The following is an 18,912-nucleotide window of genomic DNA, read 5'->3' on the forward strand; positions in this document are numbered from 1 at the left end:
CTGAGTGGGCAGGACTGCGGGGAGGGGGGTCCCTCCTGCTCACCTCAAGCAGGAGTCCCAGGTAACCAGTGGTTGCGTCCAGCTGGCTGATTCCCGAAGCTGTTCTAAAGGCCTGCTCATTCTGCCCCACCCCCGGTGCAGAAGCCTTTGCAGCATTGGCCCACTGCTGCTGGCAGCTCAGGCTGCCAACTCCATTTTTGTCCATCACTGTAGTCAATTCTTTTTGTTATTGCTGGATCCAAATCTGCCCCATTCTGACATCCATCCCTCGGCCCTAGCTGGGCCTTCGCCAGCCGTCAGAACGTGTTTTTTGCTTTCCCTGCGTCTTACACCATAGGCTTTAAACTATTTGGAGACATCAGCCATCACGTCACCCTTCATTCCCTCCAGGCCAAACCCACCGGTTTCTTCTCCCCTTTTCCTTAATGCTTTGTTCTCTGAATCCTTCACTTTTTGGTTTTCCTCCTCTAATGCCTCCTGCTTTTTGCATGTGCCCCCCCCCATCAAAATGTGGGAGCAAAGAGGAGCCCAGTCGTTCCCCTGGCTAACTCTGGCTACCCTGGCACTTTTCTCAGAGTTGACATATAGGAACGTGTGGTCAGTTCATAACTGACAAACTGTCAGTTATTTTGATCACATTTGATTTTTTAAGTAACTTTTAATGATAAAAGTCATATAGGCTCAGTGTAGAAACTTTAGAAAATATAAACAAGGAAAAAAGAAGGAAGGAAGGAAAAAAGAAGACATTCAACTACATACCCTTTTTTTAAGCCTAAATATAAGCCTTTGCATCTGGCTCTCTTCAGTGTTATCATTTTTGCTTTGGGCCAACCTGTCCAGGCTGTTGCAACACTCTGAGTCTGTGAGCTGGTTCCCCTACCTCCGTGTCATCGGTGCATTGCAAAGCCTCCTTTCTCTGTCTCCTTCCAACTCACTCTTAAAATATTTGGGGGCACCCTAAGGACAAAGACTGTGGCCTCTCATTAAAGATTTCCCTTTATGCAGATCGGGCTTTTATGATGTGTTTGGTCTCCTAGTTTCAAATCATCTGACATTTCTACTGTCCAAATGTTTTCCTGCATCATCCCACAAATGCCGTTGGTGGGTAGGCCATGTCATTCTCATCTCTACCCAGTCAGGACTCTGGAAAAATAAGTAAGTCCCAGGGCCTAAACATAGGAAGCCTCTAGGACAGAAGGGACAGCTCAGAGATGCTGGCTGTCACCCCCACCCCAACTGGCCTAGTCGTTCTAAGTCTTCTTATTATCCCCTCAAGGCCAGACCCCTGCCATGTTCTGTCTCTCCTTACGCCCTGGTAGAAGCAGAGGCAGAAATCCCTACTTTGCTGCACAACCAAGAGAGCTTGGATTTTTCTTCTGTTTAAAAAAAAATTATTTTCAGTTATAAAAATAATGTAATCACAAGACAAGAATTTGGCAACTAGAGAAAAAAACAAATAATCCTTGGCTGTTTCGCACTAAAACAAGCACTGTTAACGTTGTAAAGTGTTTCTCCCACTCTCTGTGGAGAGTGTGTATATTATTTGCATCGTTTTAATCTTGAGAGGGTAGGACTTTTAAACAGAACTTTCCTAAGGAACTTCAGGGAAAGAAGAAGTAAAATAAACACTTGAGATAGAAGGAGCTTACAGGGTAGCATCGTCTCCCGCTCTTAGTAAATATGAACTTATCCTTGGTGTTCTCAGGGGGTGCAGCCTCCCAGCTGAGGCCCTAGGCTTTCTCCCTCTCCGTGGGGCCGGGGTGGTGTTGAGCTGGCCTGGGTCTAGCTTGGCCATGCTCTTAGCTCATCTGCTTTGCTCTGGGTATGGGCCTCTGTCACATTCTGGGTTCTCTGTGAGCCTGGGTGTGGAAAATGCTCCCGTAAGATTGGTCCCCAGACACCTCCCTTGGACTCCACATCAGCCTGTGCTACTGGCCCTCTGACTGTGCTTTCTATGCTTTTTGTGGCTGGCCCCTGCGATTGTGCCTCTTGCCTTGGCCAGTACTCTCTATCCATTTCTGTTGGCACAGAGTACATTCAGTAGCTGGCTGTCCTCTGGCCACTGCCATCTTCCTAGAAGCCTCTCTCTACCTTATCCCCACCCCTTTTCTAGATCCACTTCTCTCTCAAAGCCCAGACTCTACTATTCCTGGCTAAGGGACACGCCTAGCTATTGGAATGATTTTCAGAACACAGAAGAGGAACATTCCTGCTTTCCCTGCATATGTGGCATTGTTCCTCTGACTCAGTGGTTCTCAAAGTGTGTTCCCTGGACCTCCAGCATCAGCGTCACCTGGAGCACTAGACATGCTAATTGTCAGACTCTACCCCCAGATCTACTGACTCAGAAGCTCTAGGGGGTAGAGCCCAGTAAGCTGTGTTGTAACAAGCCCTCCAGGTGATTCTGATGCACCCCAAGCCCAAGGACCACTAACTTAAGAAATGTTGCTATTTTGCAAAAGGCAAGGTCTTCTATGAATGTGAGAGAAAGCATGAAGAAACTGAGGGAGGTGAACCCCCGAACAGAAAGACGTTCAAGTATTCCCTGTCTGGGTGTATTCTGCAGCCTGGAAACTGGGGCTATGCCACGTTTTCATTGGGACACAGGCCCTTGCAGCCTGAGAAAAGTTTGTTTGGTCTGGTCTGAAAAGCAGGGTGAGGATGAGGTAAGCTCCAGGGACCAGCCAAAGTGGAGTCGCCCACCTGGGGCCATGAGGTTATTCTCTGGGGTATCGAGAATAGAGTTAGAATCTTGCCAAGGACATCAGTGAAGCAGCCAAAACTCTCACCGAGGGGCAGAACCAGCTGCTAGCATCTGGCTAGAGAGCCTGCCTCAGACCAGACAGATGGTGCTGAGAGATGTGGGTTAGACTGACAGTGGGACTTTTCAGGGGACTGTTCCCAAATGGATCTCAGGAGGGACTACAAAGCGTTTAAAAGGTTCATGTAGGTGGTCTGAAGGGAGAAGGAGGACTCTGGGGATGGGCTTGTCTTGCTGAAAGGACCAGACATCATCAGGGAGCACTCAAAGTGTACGTGAGTGTGTGTACGTGTATTCGTGTGTGTGTGTGTGTGTGTTGGGGGAATAAGGGGACAGAGAATAAGTTCTGGGAAGGAGGAGGAGCACACAGGTCTTGAGTTGAGACCAGTCCAAGGCCTCCCAGGATGGGGTATCCTAGGGCAGAGTGAGTAGGAGAGGGACGGGGATCCTGTGTGCCCAGGAAAACTTTTCAGCCAAGAAAACTCTGACAAAGCTTTACTTCATCCTCAACCCAGAAGTCTCTACGTGGACTCTCATCTGGTTTTATACTTTGGTGTTTACTATGCCGATTTCCCCACAATTCTCTTGGTTTAGGAGAGTACCTTTTGAAATTTCCAATCCTACTTGGCTGAATGGAGGTGTCCCCATAACTGCCAACATAGCTAAACAGAACAGAACGTCTTTATTAGCTGTCCTAGATGGACAGCCCGGCGAAATGCTGGGCTGTTAGACTGCTCACAAATGTCCATTCCTCCTGTTTCCCCAGTGGCTGGCACTCCAGGAGACCCTGCCTGGAGCAGGGGCTGGCAGGTTTTCTATGGGGTCACCACAAATAATCATAATACTTTACATGTATACTTGAAGGAGGGTTGTTTTCTCACAGGCAGGTACTACATATAGAGATTTGGGTTAGGGATCTAATAAAACTTAAGACGTGGCCACACATTGAGCTACTAGGGCATGAGCTATCTGAGGACAGGGATCATATCTTTTATTTTTATGTCTCCAGTGCCCAGAATGATGCCAGGCACAAAATCAGGGAACATATTTGTGGAACTTTGAGCAGGTGGGCCTTGTTTTTGAGGGACCTACAACCCTTCTGAGGATACAAGAAAAGTACCTAAAAGGAAAGGCCATGACATGGGTCACACCCAAGAAAAGTACCTGAAAGGAAATGTCATGACGTGGGTCACAGGGGCAGGTGTCTGTGGGGAGGCTCAGGCTGGGGCAGCTGCTTTAAGGAGGAAGTGAGACTTGAAGTGGCATCCCTCATCTACTTCATCTGTTATGACAGGAATGGGCTTAGGAGAAGCCTCCTCGTGCCCAGGGAGTCAGGGTTGCCGGGGGGAAGCCAGAAGAAGAGTCCTGGCATGTGTCAGAATTCTGGCAGACAGCTGATGAACAGGCTAAAAAAGGTAGTGCCCATGAGAGGGGACTCTGAGGTCACACTGCCTGGGTTTAAATCCCTGCCACTTTCTTGGTGTTGGTGACCTTGGGCAAGCCACTTAATCCTTCTGTACCTCAGTTTCCTCATCTGTCCGTTGGGAATAATACGACCCACCTCATCAGATTCTTAAGCAGATTAAGTGAGTTCATATATATAAATCGCCTTGAACAGTACGTGGCATGGAGTAGGTGTTCTAGATGTGTTTGCTGATACCACCCACGCTCCCCAGCTGTATAGGGCCCAGTTCTACACAGTCCCATGTTGACCCTGCCTGGAACTGGAGAAAGAAGGGATAAGGGGGCTTCAGCGGCAGGGGTGAGAGTGGCAGCCCTGATCTACCTGGTGCTTTCTCTCTTGCAGACAGAGGGGCCGAGCCCCCCATTCACAGCACGAGTGCCCAGCTCTGCCTCAGCCTATGACCAGAGAGGACTGGCCCCCGGTCAGGAGTACCAGGTCACTGTCCGTGCCCTTCGAGGGACTAGCTGGGGCCCTCCTGCCTCCAAGACCATCACCACCAGTGAGAGCTGGGGCTGTGGGGTGGGGTCCTGGGTGGAGATTTGGATCTGAGAGGGGTGGCTGGGAATATGCCCTCCAAGAGGGCAGAGGGGAGGGATTGGCTGGGGGCAAGGATCGTAGAAGGAAAGCTGGTGACTGCAGATCCAGACTCCCACCTGATCCCTCCTCTCTCTGACCTGGCTAGTGATCGACGGCCCCCAGGACCTCCGAGTGGCAGCTGTGACACCAACCACGCTGGAGCTCAACTGGCTGCGTCCCCAGGCCGAGGTGGACCAGTTCGTGGTGTCCTACGTCAGTGCCGGCAACCAGAGGGTGCGGCTGGAAGTGCCCTCTGAGGCAGACGGGACGCTGCTGACTGGCCTGATGCCAGGCGTAGAATACGTGGTGACCGTCACTGCCGAGCGGGGCCGGGCAGTAAGCTACCCGGCTTCTGTCAGGGCCAACACAGGTATGGCTGGCCAAGGGTTAGGGAAGTTTCTGAGCGTAGGAGCCACTTCCTAGGGAGCCCACATGTCCGGCTCACAGGCTGCTCTGAACGCACTTGACAGGGCGTGTGGCAGTCCCAAAGCACCTGCTGGGGGGCCTTGCTGTGCACCAAGGGCTCTGCAGAGATGGAGTTCTCAGGTGCTTGGAGTACTGTAGGAAGGCTGTGGGCTGGAGTTTGGGAGGAGCTGCCTCATGGAGAGAAGCAGTAAATAGGAGGTGCTGTCCGACCCACCCAGATGGGGGGGGTTCTGATCCAAACTTGGACACAGGGACAGCCCTTGAGCTCAGTCAGTGGTCAGATCTTGGAGAGATTGGAATTAGGCAGATTAGAGATCGGCACTCCTGTTGACTTTAGGATTGGGGATTGGGGGACTTAGGTCTCAGCAGTAATTTTCCACTAACCCTCAAGGTCTCTTAACAGATGCCTGGATCTTTCTTTTCCTGTGACAGAGGGACGCCCACCTCGCTGTAGCTCACAGTCTCTCCTCCCACGCCCCTTTCTCTCCTTCAGACACAGGGCCCCTCCCGCTGGTTTCTTCCCTCTAGGGCACCAACAGTGGCGGGCTTGGAGGGCAAGGGGTGAGGGAATCCTGGGACACTAACTCCTTTCTCTCGATTCTCTTTCCAGGTGGGGCTGGGGCGCAGGAAGAGGCCTCTGGCTCCGGTGGGAGGGACGGTGGGAGGAACTGCCACGGGGAGGAGTGCAGGGATTGGTGGGGGGCTGCCACTGACCGGCTCTCCCCCTCCCCCTTTTTCCGCCCCGGCAGCACCAGGCCACTACAGTCACCCGGAGGCGCACGCCCCAGCCCCGTCCCCCAAGCCCCGGCCCCGGCCGGTCCCGGCCCCGCGGCCCCCGCGGCCCCCGCGTCCACCCGTCCCCCCTCGGCCCTCGCGGCCGGCGGAGGAGGGGGAGGCGGAGTCTCGGCCCGGGCCGAACCTACCCCAGCCCCCTCGGCGGGCGTGGGGCAACCTGACGGCCGAGCTGGGCCGCTTCCGCGGCACCGCGCAGGACCTGGAGCACCACCTGCGGGCTCACGGCTACCCACTGCGGGCCAACCAGACCTACACGTCGGTGGCGCGCCACATCCACGAATACTTGCAGCGGCGTCGCCTGGCGGCGGCCGTCCCCACCAGCTCCCCCGCACCCCCGGCCCGTCGCCCCCACCCCACCTCCAGCCCCGACTCGGGCACCTGGAAGCGGGACTCCAACCAGGGCACCTACGGCCTCTCGCCCGAAGGCGTCGACCGGGTGGCTGCTCCCCGCCACCCCAAGCCCGAGGTGCTGGGCAGTTCCGCCGACGGCGCACTTCTCGTGTCCCTCGACGGGCTCCGCGGCCACTTCGAGCGCGTGGTGCTACGCTGGCGGCCCCAGCCGCCCGCAGAGGGCCCCGGCGGGGAGCTGACCGTGCCGGGCACCACGCGCACCGTCAGCCTGCCAGATCTCAAGCCCGGCACCACCTACCACGTGGAGGTCCACGGGGTGCGGGCAGGGCAGACCTCCAAGTCCTACGCCTTCATCACCACCACAGGTAGTGTGGGTGGGGCCGCGGGACCACCCATCTCCTGCCCAGTCTCACCTGCCACTGGAGTCAGCATCCATGAGTTCCTCCCGCTGCCTCACTGCTCAGGCTGCCACCCCACCGCACGCTCTGTCTTCAAGCCCTACCTGGCCCAGGCTCCAAGAGAACCCCCCAACAAAGCGCACTTTCTCGTGTCCCTAGACGCCACCTCCACCCTCAGGGTCCTGGTGGATACCCAAGGTCAAGGAGACCTGTTCTTTGGGACTGTCTGATTTTCACTTGGGTTCCTAGGACACTTCTGCCAGGAATCCTGTTCTAGGCAACAGAAGGGGCATCTGGTGGGAGGGGCAGTGTCTGGAGCAGTTTGGGTGGGGTAGGGAGAGAAACTAGTGGTTCCCCACTCTGACTCACTGTGGTGAGAGTGGCTGAAGACTGTGGTCAGTGGTTACTATTTTCCACAATTTGGCCCCAACCTCAAAGGGACACATCGGAACTGCTTGCAGGTGGCCTTGAAGCCATCAGGCAGCATGTGTGTGTGAGAGGTGAAACCACTGCTTCTTGAGCTGCCTTTCCAGACCTCCTGGCTCACTTCACACTTGTCTCTCCCACAGGAACGATGTCCTGGCTCGGGGAAGGGGCGCTCTGTGGCTGTCATGGGGAGGGTTCTGGACCTCTTCTTCCCCCATAGGGCCCAGATGCCACCTGAGCTGGATGTCCACCCCCCCATCCCCTCATCTCTCTCTTCTCACTACCCACTCTCTCTGTACCCTCCTCCCCTAACACCACCGTCTCCTCCTTTCTTCCAGGCTTGTCCCTGCAGCACTATTGGAAGTCACGACCACCACCCAGTGGGGAAGGGGTTCCTGTGGGGAGGGACATGGTAGTCTGTCGGGGCTGGAGGTCACAGGAGCCTTGTGGGAGGAGGAATGGCAGACTTTATTTCTTTTCTTTATTACCTGCGGGCCTGTCTGTGCAGGACTGTGGTGCACCTTTGGGACGATGAGGTGACGCAGGGGGTGATCCGGGAGCAGAAAAGGGAGGGTCTGTAGGCTCTTAGAGGCTAGAGGGCAGAGCCTGGGGGCCAGGGTTTCCTTTCTGACTCTCATACTCCACTCTCCTGTTTTTCTCCCCCTGCTTCTTCCCAGGGTCCTCCCCCTCAGACCTCCTGGGGGCCACTGATGAGCCTCCTCCCTCAGGCCCTTCGACGACCCAAGGGGCTCAGGCCCCTGTCCTGCAGCAGCGACCCCAGGAGCTGGCAGAGTTGAGGGTGCTGGGCAGAGACAAGACAGGGCACCTCCGCGTGGCCTGGACCGCCCAGCCTGACACCTTTGCCCACTTCCAGCTGCGCCTACGGGTGCCCGAAGGGCCTGGGGCACATGAGGAACTACTGCCAGGGGATGTCCGTCAGGCTCTGGTGCCCTCACCCCCTCCTGGATCCCCCTATGAGCTGTCACTTCGTGGGGTCCCTACCGGGGGCGAGCCCTCTGCCCCTCTCATCTACCAAGGCATTATGGGTACATCCTGGATTCTGCTCAAGACCAATGTCCTGAGGTTGGGGGAGGGGCTGGGCCATTAGGATTTCAGAGGTGGGGTGGAGATTGAAGGGCAGGGCTGGTGTTTCAGTCAGGGTGGTAGGAGGAACAAGGAGAGAAAAGGAGTTGAGGGTTCAGAGGCAAGAGGGATGGAGGGGGTCTTAGCACAATGGTCGGGTGGGCCGGGGAGGGGAGTACTCCAGGCAAAGTAGATGAGAGGGCAAAAGTCAAAGGATGGGACAAGGATTCAAGGAGAGAGGCTGTTGGCCCCCTGGCTCTCCGCTTACAGCTTTCTTTGTGCAGAATCGCCCTGCCCCCACTTCCTGGTTACTCCTCTGCCCCAGCCCGCCCACTATGTCTCTCAGGGTGGGTGTGGGAAGGCCTCTGGCCCTGAGGATCCTGACCCTCAGCCCTCTCCTCCCTTTCCCTTCTCCCAAGCCCCTGCCATCCCCTCACTGGACAGGCTGGGACAGTGGTGCTGCCCCTCACCCTGCGAGCCCAGCCTGCAGTGGACAGCACCCCATGGTCCCATTAGCCATTTCCACTAGGGGTGGAGGTTCCTTGTGGTAGGGCGCTCCACGGGCATCAGGACTTCAGAGACGGGTGAGGTTTGTGGAACCAGCGTAGGAGCCTGGGCTTCCTGGCTCTCACATTTCCTCCTGGTCCCTCTTTATGGGACTAGGGTAGCCAGCTCCCCCTGCAATTCCAGATCAAGCTCACCACTGGGGAGAGGGCGATAAGGGAGAGAGAAGTTCAGGTGGACCGAGGCGCCTTCAGACTGCTCTGAAACAGCAATGGCAAGGTTCTGAACTCTCAGGGAAAACCACAGGGGACCTGAAACTCCCCCAGAGACCTTGGTGTGAAGAGGGACTGGGACCTTTGTGAGTGGGGAGGAAGTTATCGCAAGGGAAGAGCCAAAGCTCTCACTCCAGACCAGAGATTGGGGAGAAATGCCCACCTTCTTAGAAAGGCTGGTCCCGGAGAACAGAGGGCGGGGAATGGAGGCTTCCAGGAAAGGAGCTGTCCAGGATGGAGTGCGCCAGTGGGCAGAGGAGAGGGAAGGAGACTGGGGACAAGGCAGTGCTTGAGCCCACGTGCTTTGCTTTGCCCCACACCCCAGACAGGGATGGGGAGAAGCCTGGGCAGCCCTCGGCCCCGCCACGCCTGGGCAAGCTGACAGTGACGGACATGACTTCCAACTCCCTGCTTCTGCACTGGACGGTCCCTGAGGGCGAGTTTGACTCCTTCGTGATCCAATACAAAGACAGGGACAGGCCCCAGGTGGTGCCTGTAGAGGGACCCCAGCGCTCAGCCCTCATCTCCAACCTGGACGTCGGCCACAAGTACAAATTCGTCCTGTACGGGCTCGTGGGCAAGAAGAGGCATGGCCCCCTGGTGGCTGAAGCCAAGATCTGTAAGTGAGAGGGTTCACACACACCCCTGCCTCTGCCCTCTGCACAGTCCTGAAGGGGGTCTGCCCAGTGCTTCCGCAACTCCAGGAAGACTCCCTGGAGGCAGTGGTGCCGGAGATGAATCCCGAAGGGAAAATTGTGGTGGTCAGGCAGGGAGGTTGAGGAGGGTAGAGCAAACAGAGGGAGAGTGAGGCAGGAGAGTAGAGCAAACAGAGGGAGAGTGAGGCAGGAGAGAGTGTGGCCCTGTAAGAGAATCAAAGTCTCTTTCCTCTGGGCGAGGGTCAGGGCACCTGGGAGCTGAGGGCACTGATCTCACTGATCTCATGTGTCCGACTGAGTCACTTGGACCTCACCTGAGGACCCTAGGGGGCCGCCAAAGGGCTTTACATGAGAGAATGACATAATTCAATATTTATCTTACAAATAACACTGAGACTGCTGCAGAGAATAGTTGGAGAAGGCAGTCCTATTCCCTGAGGCAAGGAGCAACGGATGTGAGGAGCAGTGCAGCGGGGGACACTTAGTTAAACATCTTTCGAGCATTCGTTAAGTGTCAAATGTGGTCAAGATGTTCTAAGTGTATCATCGCACTTAATCCTCATAAGCAGCCCTGTGAGGCATGCTCATTTCACAGATGAGGAGAACTGAGGCGCAGAGAGGGCGAGGTCACTCAAGCAGAAAGTGATGGGGCCATAGGGTCATCCTGCTGCCCTCATGGGCCTGGAGAGCAGAGGAAAGGCCTGAAGAGGGTGTGGGTGTCCCAACAGGCAGAAGCCAGGATGGGGGGCAGGGAGAAGAGACATGGCCACTGGAACCCTGGAGATGGCTAACTCTCAGGGCAAGAGCAGAGGAAGGGGTGCCTGCAGGGTGAATTGGGGAGAGGGATGCCAAAATGAAGGGCGCGGTCAGACATGTCAGATTCCGTAAGAGTGATTCAAGGCTACAGAGTGTCCACAGAACTTAGCAATGGCGAGGTCGCCACTCACCCTGGTGAGAGCGGCTGGTGGAGGGTGGAGCTGGGTTGGGAGGGTGATGTAGGTGAGGACATGACTACAAGCAGTGTAGACATCTTCTAGAATTTGGGCTGGGACTAGAGAGCAAAGAGGGAGGGTGGAGGCTAGAGGGCAATGCAGCTGAGTGGAGGAGCTTGTGTAAATGCTCATGGCACAGCCGAGGGAGTGAGGGTAGGAGAAGAGGAAGTGGGGCCCAGAGCACAGGTGTGGGGGGCTCTCCCACGTTAAAACGCGCCAAGGACTAAGCTTCCCTCTCTTGGAGAAGATACCAACTAGTTGTTAGGCCTGGAAACAGTAGAGGCTGTCCTGGAAGACTTCCCTGGCCATGGAGATGTGGAAGGGACTGGCTGGGCTCCCTTCTCTCTGAAGCCCTTTCCAGGCTGCAGAATGAGTCAGGGCCACACTAGTCCATACGGTGCTTTTGTGCCCCATCAAAGAAAGCACCCCTTCTTCCAGGTGGGCATAGCCCTTTGCCAGGATACACAGCTTGGCAAGCAGAGTGCTGGCTGGATTTCAGTCCCTCAGTGCTCCCTCCACCGTGCACCTTTCGTGTAGTGAACAGCCTGCACAACCTCACACAGCATCCCCAGGTGGGAGATGGATTCCTCCTTATCCTTTGACCTGTGTCCCTCCCTTCTCTCTACCTGCTCTTCCTAGTGCCTCCGACTGATTCCACCTCAGTGACTCCACCCCGCCTGGGAAAGCTGTGGGTGACAGATCCCACCCCAGATTCGCTGCACCTCTCCTGGACTGTCCCTGAGGGCCAGTTTGACTCCTTCGTGGTCCAATACAGGGACAGGGATGGACGGCCCCAGGTGGTGCCCGTGGAAGCTCCCGAGCGCTCGGTCATTGTCTCCCCGCTGGACCCTGACCACAAGTACAGATTCACTCTGTTTGGGATTGCCAACAAGAAGCGGCATGGCCCCCTCACGGCCGATGGCACCACTGGTGAGTAGCAGCCACCTAAGCCCCCATGTGACCCCTCCCAGTCTTCCACATGCTTGCCCCCAGCCATGAACCAGCTGGGGCCTCCCAGCGAGATGGCTGACTCTGAATCCTGGCCCTGCTTTTGGGCTCAGGGCCAGCCAGCCTCCCCCGCACTGCTGGGACCCTTTCATCCTGTTCAGCTGCTCCCCAAGGCCCAGAAGGTGTGTCATACCCTGGCTGTGCCAGATTTCTCAGAGTTCAGTGATGAACTCATGCTAATTGCGTAGAGACTCGCACAGGTGTGACAACCTGTCCAAACCCCAGGCCCCAATCCTGGGTTCTGCCAGTTCAGCCCTGCCTGGATCCTCTTATTTACAGCCCCAGAGAAGAGAGAGGAGCCCCGCCACCCAGAGTCCCCTGAGCAGCCCCTGCTGGGGGAGCTGACAGTGGCCGGCACCACCCCAGACTCCCTGCGCCTGTCCTGGACGGTGGCCCAGGGCTCTTTTGACTCCTTCATGGTCCAGTACAAGGATGCGCAGGGGCGGGCCCAGGCAGTGCCCATCAGGGGGCATGAGAATGAGGTCACCATCCCCGGCCTGGAGTCCGACCGGAAGTATAAGATGAACCTCTACGGGCTTCATGGCAGGCAGCGCGTGGGGCCTGTGTCCGTGGTGGCCACCACAGGTGAGTCAGGGCTGCACGGGGCTCCCTACCTGGCCAACACCCAGCCCTGTGAGCAGGACCTGACCCGGGATCCTTCACACTTCCCTCCACCTTCTCTTTCTCGGCTCCAGTTCTGCCAAACCTCCACAGTCTACTTCCCGACATCCCAGGACTTTGCATCCAGCCGCCAGCCCCTGACCAAACTTTCTTGGCCCTGCTTCTCCATCTCCAAGAACAGACCCCATTTCCCACATTCTGAGCACTGGGAATCACCCCTTCGTCCCGGGCTGTCCTCCCCATGGATGTCCTCAGCCACTGTGTTCTTTCCCCGCGGTCTTTGCTGGCCTTCTTCCCCTGGCTCAGGCTGTGGTCATTTCTGAGCTTCTGTTGCCTGCTGCCCACACCCTCCCACCATAGCTGCTCTGTTCAGAGCTGGCAAATCCAAGGGACATGAGCTCCACGTTTCCCCAGCCTCCTCCCAGCCCCCTGACTGCCTGACTCCCATCCAGCTTGGAGCAGGGCAAAGGGCTCACTTTCAGCCCCCTGCCCTGCATTCCTCCAAGGGCCCAGCCTCCCCCATCCAGCACCATTTCCATGGCTGTGTAGCATCGCGGTTGGGAGCATGGGTTCTAGAGCCAACTGCTTGGATTTTAATCCTAGCTCTGGGATCTTGTGCAAGTTACTGAACCTCTCTGGGCCTCAGCTTTCTCATCTGTCAAATGGGGATGATAATGGTAACAGCTTCACAGAGTTGTTAGAATTAAATGAGTTAATATACATATGGCACCTAGAACAGTGCCTGGCACATCAAAACTGCTACTGAAGAGTGAGCTACTATTTCTCCCTGACCCTCTCACTTCCCAGTATCCTTTTTCTCTCCTCACCTCCCCACCTTCCCCATCCTTGCCTGGGTTATCATTCTTGCCTGCTGCCTCCTCAATCTCCTGTCTCCTAAGCAGTCCCCCATGGACCGTGGAGTGGGTCACAGAAGGGCTGGCTTCCCTGTGCCAGTCTCCCCGCCCCGTGGAGCCTCAGCAAAGACCCAGCTGCTGCAGACGGTGGGCAGATGCCTCGGGGCTGTGACTCTAGCCCAGGCCGGGCAAGAGCACGGCCCTCCACAGCCCCCAGCGCCATCCGCAACATCTCCCCCGCCCACCCCCCAACCCCCCACTCTTGTCTGAAGTGGAGGGAGGGGCAGGGTTGTCTCGGGAAGCCTTAGCGGAGCACATCCCATTTCCTGTCCTGGTCAGTGGGGTGGGGGAAGCTGGAAAGCCCTGGGGAGGGGCAGGAGCTGAAAGGGAGGAACACAGTGGGAAGAAGCCTTACTGCCCCCTCGCTCTCCTGTGGTCAGCACTGTCCATGAACACAGCAGAGAAGCATCCCTCAGTGTGCCCTCTCTTCCCATCTCGTCTCCTTTCTCAGACGTGAGAGGCGGCCCCCTACCCCCACAGAGCAGTCGTCCAGCACTGACGACGTTTAGGGGCCTGTCTCAGCCCTGTCTCCTTTGATGGGTTACTGAATGGCTAATACAAAGGCTACAGGAACCCCTAAGCTGACAGCTTGAAGAGTATATTTGCCAAATGTACTTTATTGTCACGATTAACATCACCACAAAGCACATCACCTGTAAAGCCTAATCTCTTCTCTCAGCCCCGCAGGAAGGCGTGGATGAGACCCCCAGCCCCACAGAGCCCAGCACAGAGGCACCAGAGCCCCCCGAGGAGCCCCTCCTGGGGGAGCTGACGGTGATAGGATCCTCCCCGGACTCGCTGAGCCTCTCCTGGACCGTCCCCCAGGGCCACTTCGACTCCTTCACCGTCCAGTATAGAGACAGGGACGGGCAGCCCAAGGTGATGCGGGTGCCAGGGCACCAGGACGGGGTCACCATCTCGGGCCTGGAGCCAGACCACAAGTACAAGATGAACCTGTACGGCTTCCACAGCGGCCAGCGCGTGGGCCCCGTCTCTGTCATCGGGGTGACAAGTGAGTGGACGGTGGAAGCCCCAGGGTGGGACCTAGTGGGAGGATCACCCCCTCTCAGGTGATGGGTGAGTGGGGTGCAGGAGGCCCCTCTACTCGAGGCTGAGCCATGGTGCCCTTTGTGCCTCCTCCAGGCTCCCTGAGGACCAGTGTGTCCCCCTGGGCAGAGAAGGGCCTCTGTGAGCTGTGCTGGTGGCTGCCCTGGTCCCCCACAGCTGACCCCGGAGGCTCCAGGCATGTTTATGAGATGTCAGCTGAGCAGGACCACCCAGCCCCAAGGACGGGCTTCTCTGAAGTGACTTCAGGGCCCAGAGCCGGGGCCAAGGCTTGGGAGGAGACCCAAGGACATCACCTGGGGTCCCTGCCTCACCCTCTCTGTGTCTCTCCTTCTCAGCTGCAGAGGAAGACACCCCCAGCCCCACAGAGATGGAGGAGACCCCCAGCCCCACAGAGCCCAGCACAGAGGCCTCGGAGGGCCCCGAGGAGCCCCTCCTGGGGGAGCTGACGGTGACAGGATCCTCGCCGGACTCGCTGAGCCTCTCCTGGACCGTCCCCCAGGGCCGCTTCGACTCCTTCACCGTCCAGTACAAGGGCAGGGACGGGCCCCAGGTGGTGCGTGTCGGGGGCGAGGAGAGTGAGGTGACCGCTGGGGGCCTGGAGCCTGGGCGCAAGTACAAGATGCACCTGTACGGCCTGCACGGGGGGCGACGTGTGGGCCCCGTGTCCACCGTGGGCGTGACCGGTGAGTGAGGGCGGGGGCCTTGTTTGTTTTCCTCCCACCGGTGGCCCCCAGCCTCCCTGTGGCATTGCCCTCCCTTGCCTTCCCCACCTGCCTGGGGAAGATCTAGAAAGAACAGTTCATGGGGGACTGGGCTACAACCAGCTGCACGACTTTGAGCAAGTCTTAAACTTTCTGTGCCTGTTTCCTCAGCTGTAAAATGGGGATAGTAACACCTACCTCACAGAACTGTTGTGAGATTAAATGAGTTAACAGACCTAAGAATGGGTCTGGCACCAAGTAAACATGCTGGCAGTGTTTGCTGCTATGGTTACTATATTTGTCCTTACCCTGGGGTCTTCTCTGTCCCCTTTGGCTGGTTCAGCTTAGATGTTCAGAATGTGCATGAGACATTGCCCTCTTCACCAGTGCAGCTGGAAACTTTCTTTACTACTCATCCAGTGAGTGGTTATAGCAAGGAAGAATGTCCCTTCCACCCGGGTACAGGGCCACTCAGCCACCACAGAGGACCAGCCTGGGCACCTACTGTCCAGAGCCCCAGCGTGAGGGGCCAGATCACAGACAGGCCTCTGGGACCCTCCTGCTAATCCGCCCAGCTTGGCCCCAGCAAGGGGCATCCCTTTTCCCCTGTGTTCACTGAAACAAAGACACAGCTTTTTCAAAAGCAACTTTTAATATAAAGGGAAAGATTTTAAAAAGCAGAGAAACAGGTTTCCAGAGCATGGTTTCTGTACTTCTCAAAGGGACTTGGTTGGCTTAGTTTCCAGAAGCTTCCACTCCTGATTTCTCTTCTTTCTTTAGTCAGCACAAAGAGTAAGGAGAGGGGAAATCCTCCCTGAGTTCCTGTCCTGCAGGCCTGAAGTAGCAGGATGGAGCCTCGTGCCAGGCCCAGAAAATGTGGCCGAGGTTTCTCCTGGAGTCACCCTCAGTCCGTCCATCTGTCCGGGGCAGCCACACTGGTCCCTGGGTAAGGATGGACAGTGTCGGGCGCTGACTGAGGTGGTGCAGTAGAGGAAAATTGAATCCTGGAATCGGAGAAACTGAGTTCCATTCCCGGCTTCTCAGTTCTTAGCTGTGCGATGGCGCTTATCATCCGAGCAGGAAGGTGATAGGCAGCTGGAGCCCGCTGAGCTGACCCAGGGCCGGTCCCTGGCACACAGCGTGTGGTGAACCGTTGCTAGGAGAAGAACTAACGTGCAGCTTTAGAAACATGGCTAACTTGGGAAAGGATTATGCCAAATGCAGCATAGGGCCTGTGGTACTCATGGGTAGTTATCATTCCACCTTTCCCAGTTAAGTCAAACCACCAATGATAAGGCTTGATGGTGAGGGACAGTTTCTCTCTCTCATGGAAAGAAGTACAGAGACGCAGGAAACGGATGCTAAAGGAACCAGCAGAGCTAGAAGGCAAATGAAATGGAACACAGTGCGTGGCCTGGCACCTGTACCTGGGAGAAGCTCAGTACGTGATGGTTGCTCTGGCCCGCCTTCAGCTGCCTGCATCCCTGCCCTCCCCACTCAGACTTATTTCTGTCCTCCTGAGGCCTCATCTCCAGCCTGGCCACACCACACGGCTGGTGGGATCTTAGTTCCCTGACCAGGGATTGAACCTGTGCCCCCTACAGTGGAAGCGTGGAGCCCTAACCACTGGACCACCAGGGAAGTCCCATGCCAGCCTGTTTTTAAAGCACGTTTTATCAGTACAGAGCCTAGTTTTGTCCTCCCACAGGAGCCAAAGAAACAAGCTCTTGGGAACCCCACCCACCCAGCTACCCCTCTGCCAGTTGCCTCTTGGGACCACCTTCCAGGCTGGTCACTAATGAGCAGGGCTTCCCAGACTCAGCTCATTCTGGGGCAATGGGGACCAGCAGGTCCTGAGCTTGGCCTTTTCCAGACGTGCAGACCATTCATTAATGTAACAAATATTTGTGGAGCACCCACTGGGTGCCAGTGCTGGGGACACAGCAGTGAACAAGGCAAAGCTCCTGCTGAGAGCTCACATTCTGTCAGAGGGAGACAGGCACCAAATTGCACAAATATGTCAGTGGGACCGTATGTGACAGTGACAAGAGCTGGGGAGAAAAGCAAAGCCCAGTAGGTGAGATGGTGAGTGGGCGGGAAGCAGGCAGGAAAGGGCCTCCCTGAGAAAAGGACCTGCAGGAGGGAGAGGACAAGCCACGCAGGCCTCTGGGGAAGAGCATCCGGAGCAGAGGGAAGGTGCCTGAATGTCTGTCGACCAGTGAGAAGTGTTTTGGAATGGGGAGGGTGACATGAGAGATAAACAGGTGGGGCCTTGGAGATCATTGTAAGGACCTGGTTTTTTCTCTGAGTGAGATGGAAGCCATTGCAGGAACAGACTCTGACTAATGTGTTAACAGTGGGGAACAGAGCAAAGGGGTTGAGGGTGGAGGAGGGAGGGGATTTAGGAGACTGTGCTATAATCCAGTAAGAGCACTTGTGCTTAGAGATGGTGGCGGTGGAGTTGGGCAGGGGGAAGGGGGTCAGCTTCTGAAGATAGTGCAGACAGGATTTCCTCACAGGCCAGCTGAGGGGTGGAAGAGAGGACCCAGGGATGACTCGGAGAATGAAGCTGTGGTTTTGCTGAGGTGGGAAAGCTGGGGAGGGAGCAGGTGTGGGAGCAGCCCCTGAGCTCGGTTTTGGACTTGTTGAGTTTGAGACATCAATTAGGCACCCAAGGAAGATGCTGAGCAAACACAAGTCTGGGGGTCAGCAGGGAGGTCTGGATGGGAGGCCTTTGGAGCCAGAGATGCACAGATGGAACTTCAGCCACTTTCCCAGGGTCTCAGTGGTGGCTGACGCCCCTCCCCGCAAGCACAGCCCCGGATTCTGGCAGGGACTTAGTGAAGGCTTGTTGGCCAGACAGATGTCGCCAATCAGTGTGGTCTTACATCAGAACCACCCGGTGGGCACCACAAAAATAACGCACATAATTACTACAAGGGGAAGAGGGGCTTTTCCTAACAGCCTCCCACCGTTTCTATCTCAGCTCCACAACCAGAAGAGACTCCTCCAGCCACCGAGCCCCCCATGGAGCCGCGCCTCGGGGAGCTGACAGTGACAGATGTGACCCCCAACTCCGTGGGCCTTGCGTGGACAGTCCCTGAGGGCCAGTTTGACTCCTTCGTGGTCCAGTACAAGGACAGGGACGGGCAGCCCCAGGCGGTGCCTGTGGCCGCAGACCAGCGAGAGGCCACTGTCCCCGGCCTGGAGCCTGCACGCAAATACAAGCTGAACTTCTACGGGCTACATGGTGGGCAGCGCGTGGGCCCCCTCTCTGTGGTAGCCATGACCGGTGAGTGAGCGTGGGTAAAGGTAGTTCCCATCCCTGGTTACCCGGGGCCACCCCCTCCCCTAGCCTCTCTCTCAGGTCCTGCCTCAGTGGCCCCCGCAGGTCCTCCCCAGTCTATTACCTGAGCCCTTGGCTCCTCTCCTGAGCTGTAACCTTCCCTACCCTCCAGTCTCCATCTCCACTCTGTCTCCTCCCCCAGGCAGGATTGTCTTCCTCCCATCTGACCTGAGTCTAGCCAAACGCTATCTCTCTGACTGTCCACAGCTGTTTCCTTCCCTCTCTTTACAACCCTGCTGTGACTTGGACCCAGCTACCACCTCCCCCTGCTGCCCTTTTTCATTGGGGTTAAACAACACACATCCCTTGAATCTCTTCTCAGGGGCCCTCAGCCCCCTGGCCTGAGCTGTGTTCCCTTCTGGCCAAGCCAGAATCTTCCTCCCTCAGGGGACTGGCCCTTGCTCGTGGCTCTCAGCCTCTCCCACCCCTCATGCTTCCTGGGCACAGGTTGCCACCAGTTTTGTGCTATGGTGCCTGGTGAAACCAGTGAACCCCTTTCAGAGCAATGTCTTAAAATCCATAAAGTAAAATGCATAGGATTACAAAGGT

General features: G+C 56.6%; 1 protein-coding gene across 3 annotated transcripts in view; it reads left to right on the forward strand.

The window, feature by feature from the left end:
- TNXB (tenascin XB) overlaps positions 1–18,912 on the forward strand; it is a 59,770-nt gene that overhangs the window by 11,343 nt on the left and 29,515 nt on the right. For 2 of the 3 annotated variants that reach the window (XM_082346131.1, XM_082346130.1), the window contains exons 5-14: positions 4,569–4,725; positions 4,909–5,172; positions 5,978–6,739; positions 7,876–8,244; positions 9,383–9,676; positions 11,345–11,635; positions 11,993–12,298; positions 13,928–14,260; positions 14,652–14,999; positions 18,004–18,309. In XM_082346131.1, the coding sequence (XP_082202257.1) occupies positions 4,569–4,725; positions 4,909–5,172; positions 5,978–6,739; positions 7,876–8,244; positions 9,383–9,676; positions 11,345–11,635; positions 11,993–12,298; positions 13,928–14,260; positions 14,652–14,999; positions 18,004–18,309 (3,430 nt within the window). The remainder of the gene's footprint in view (positions 1–4,568; positions 4,726–4,908; positions 5,173–5,977; positions 6,740–7,875; positions 8,245–9,382; positions 9,677–11,344; positions 11,636–11,992; positions 12,299–13,927; positions 14,261–14,651; positions 15,000–18,003; positions 18,310–18,912) is intronic. The other variant, XM_082346132.1, reaches the window with a different exon arrangement.

Source organism: Balaenoptera borealis (assembly GCF_965194805.1).
Source record: "Balaenoptera borealis genome assembly, chromosome: 12".
NCBI classification, from domain to species: domain Eukaryota; kingdom Metazoa; phylum Chordata; class Mammalia; order Artiodactyla; family Balaenopteridae; genus Balaenoptera; species Balaenoptera borealis.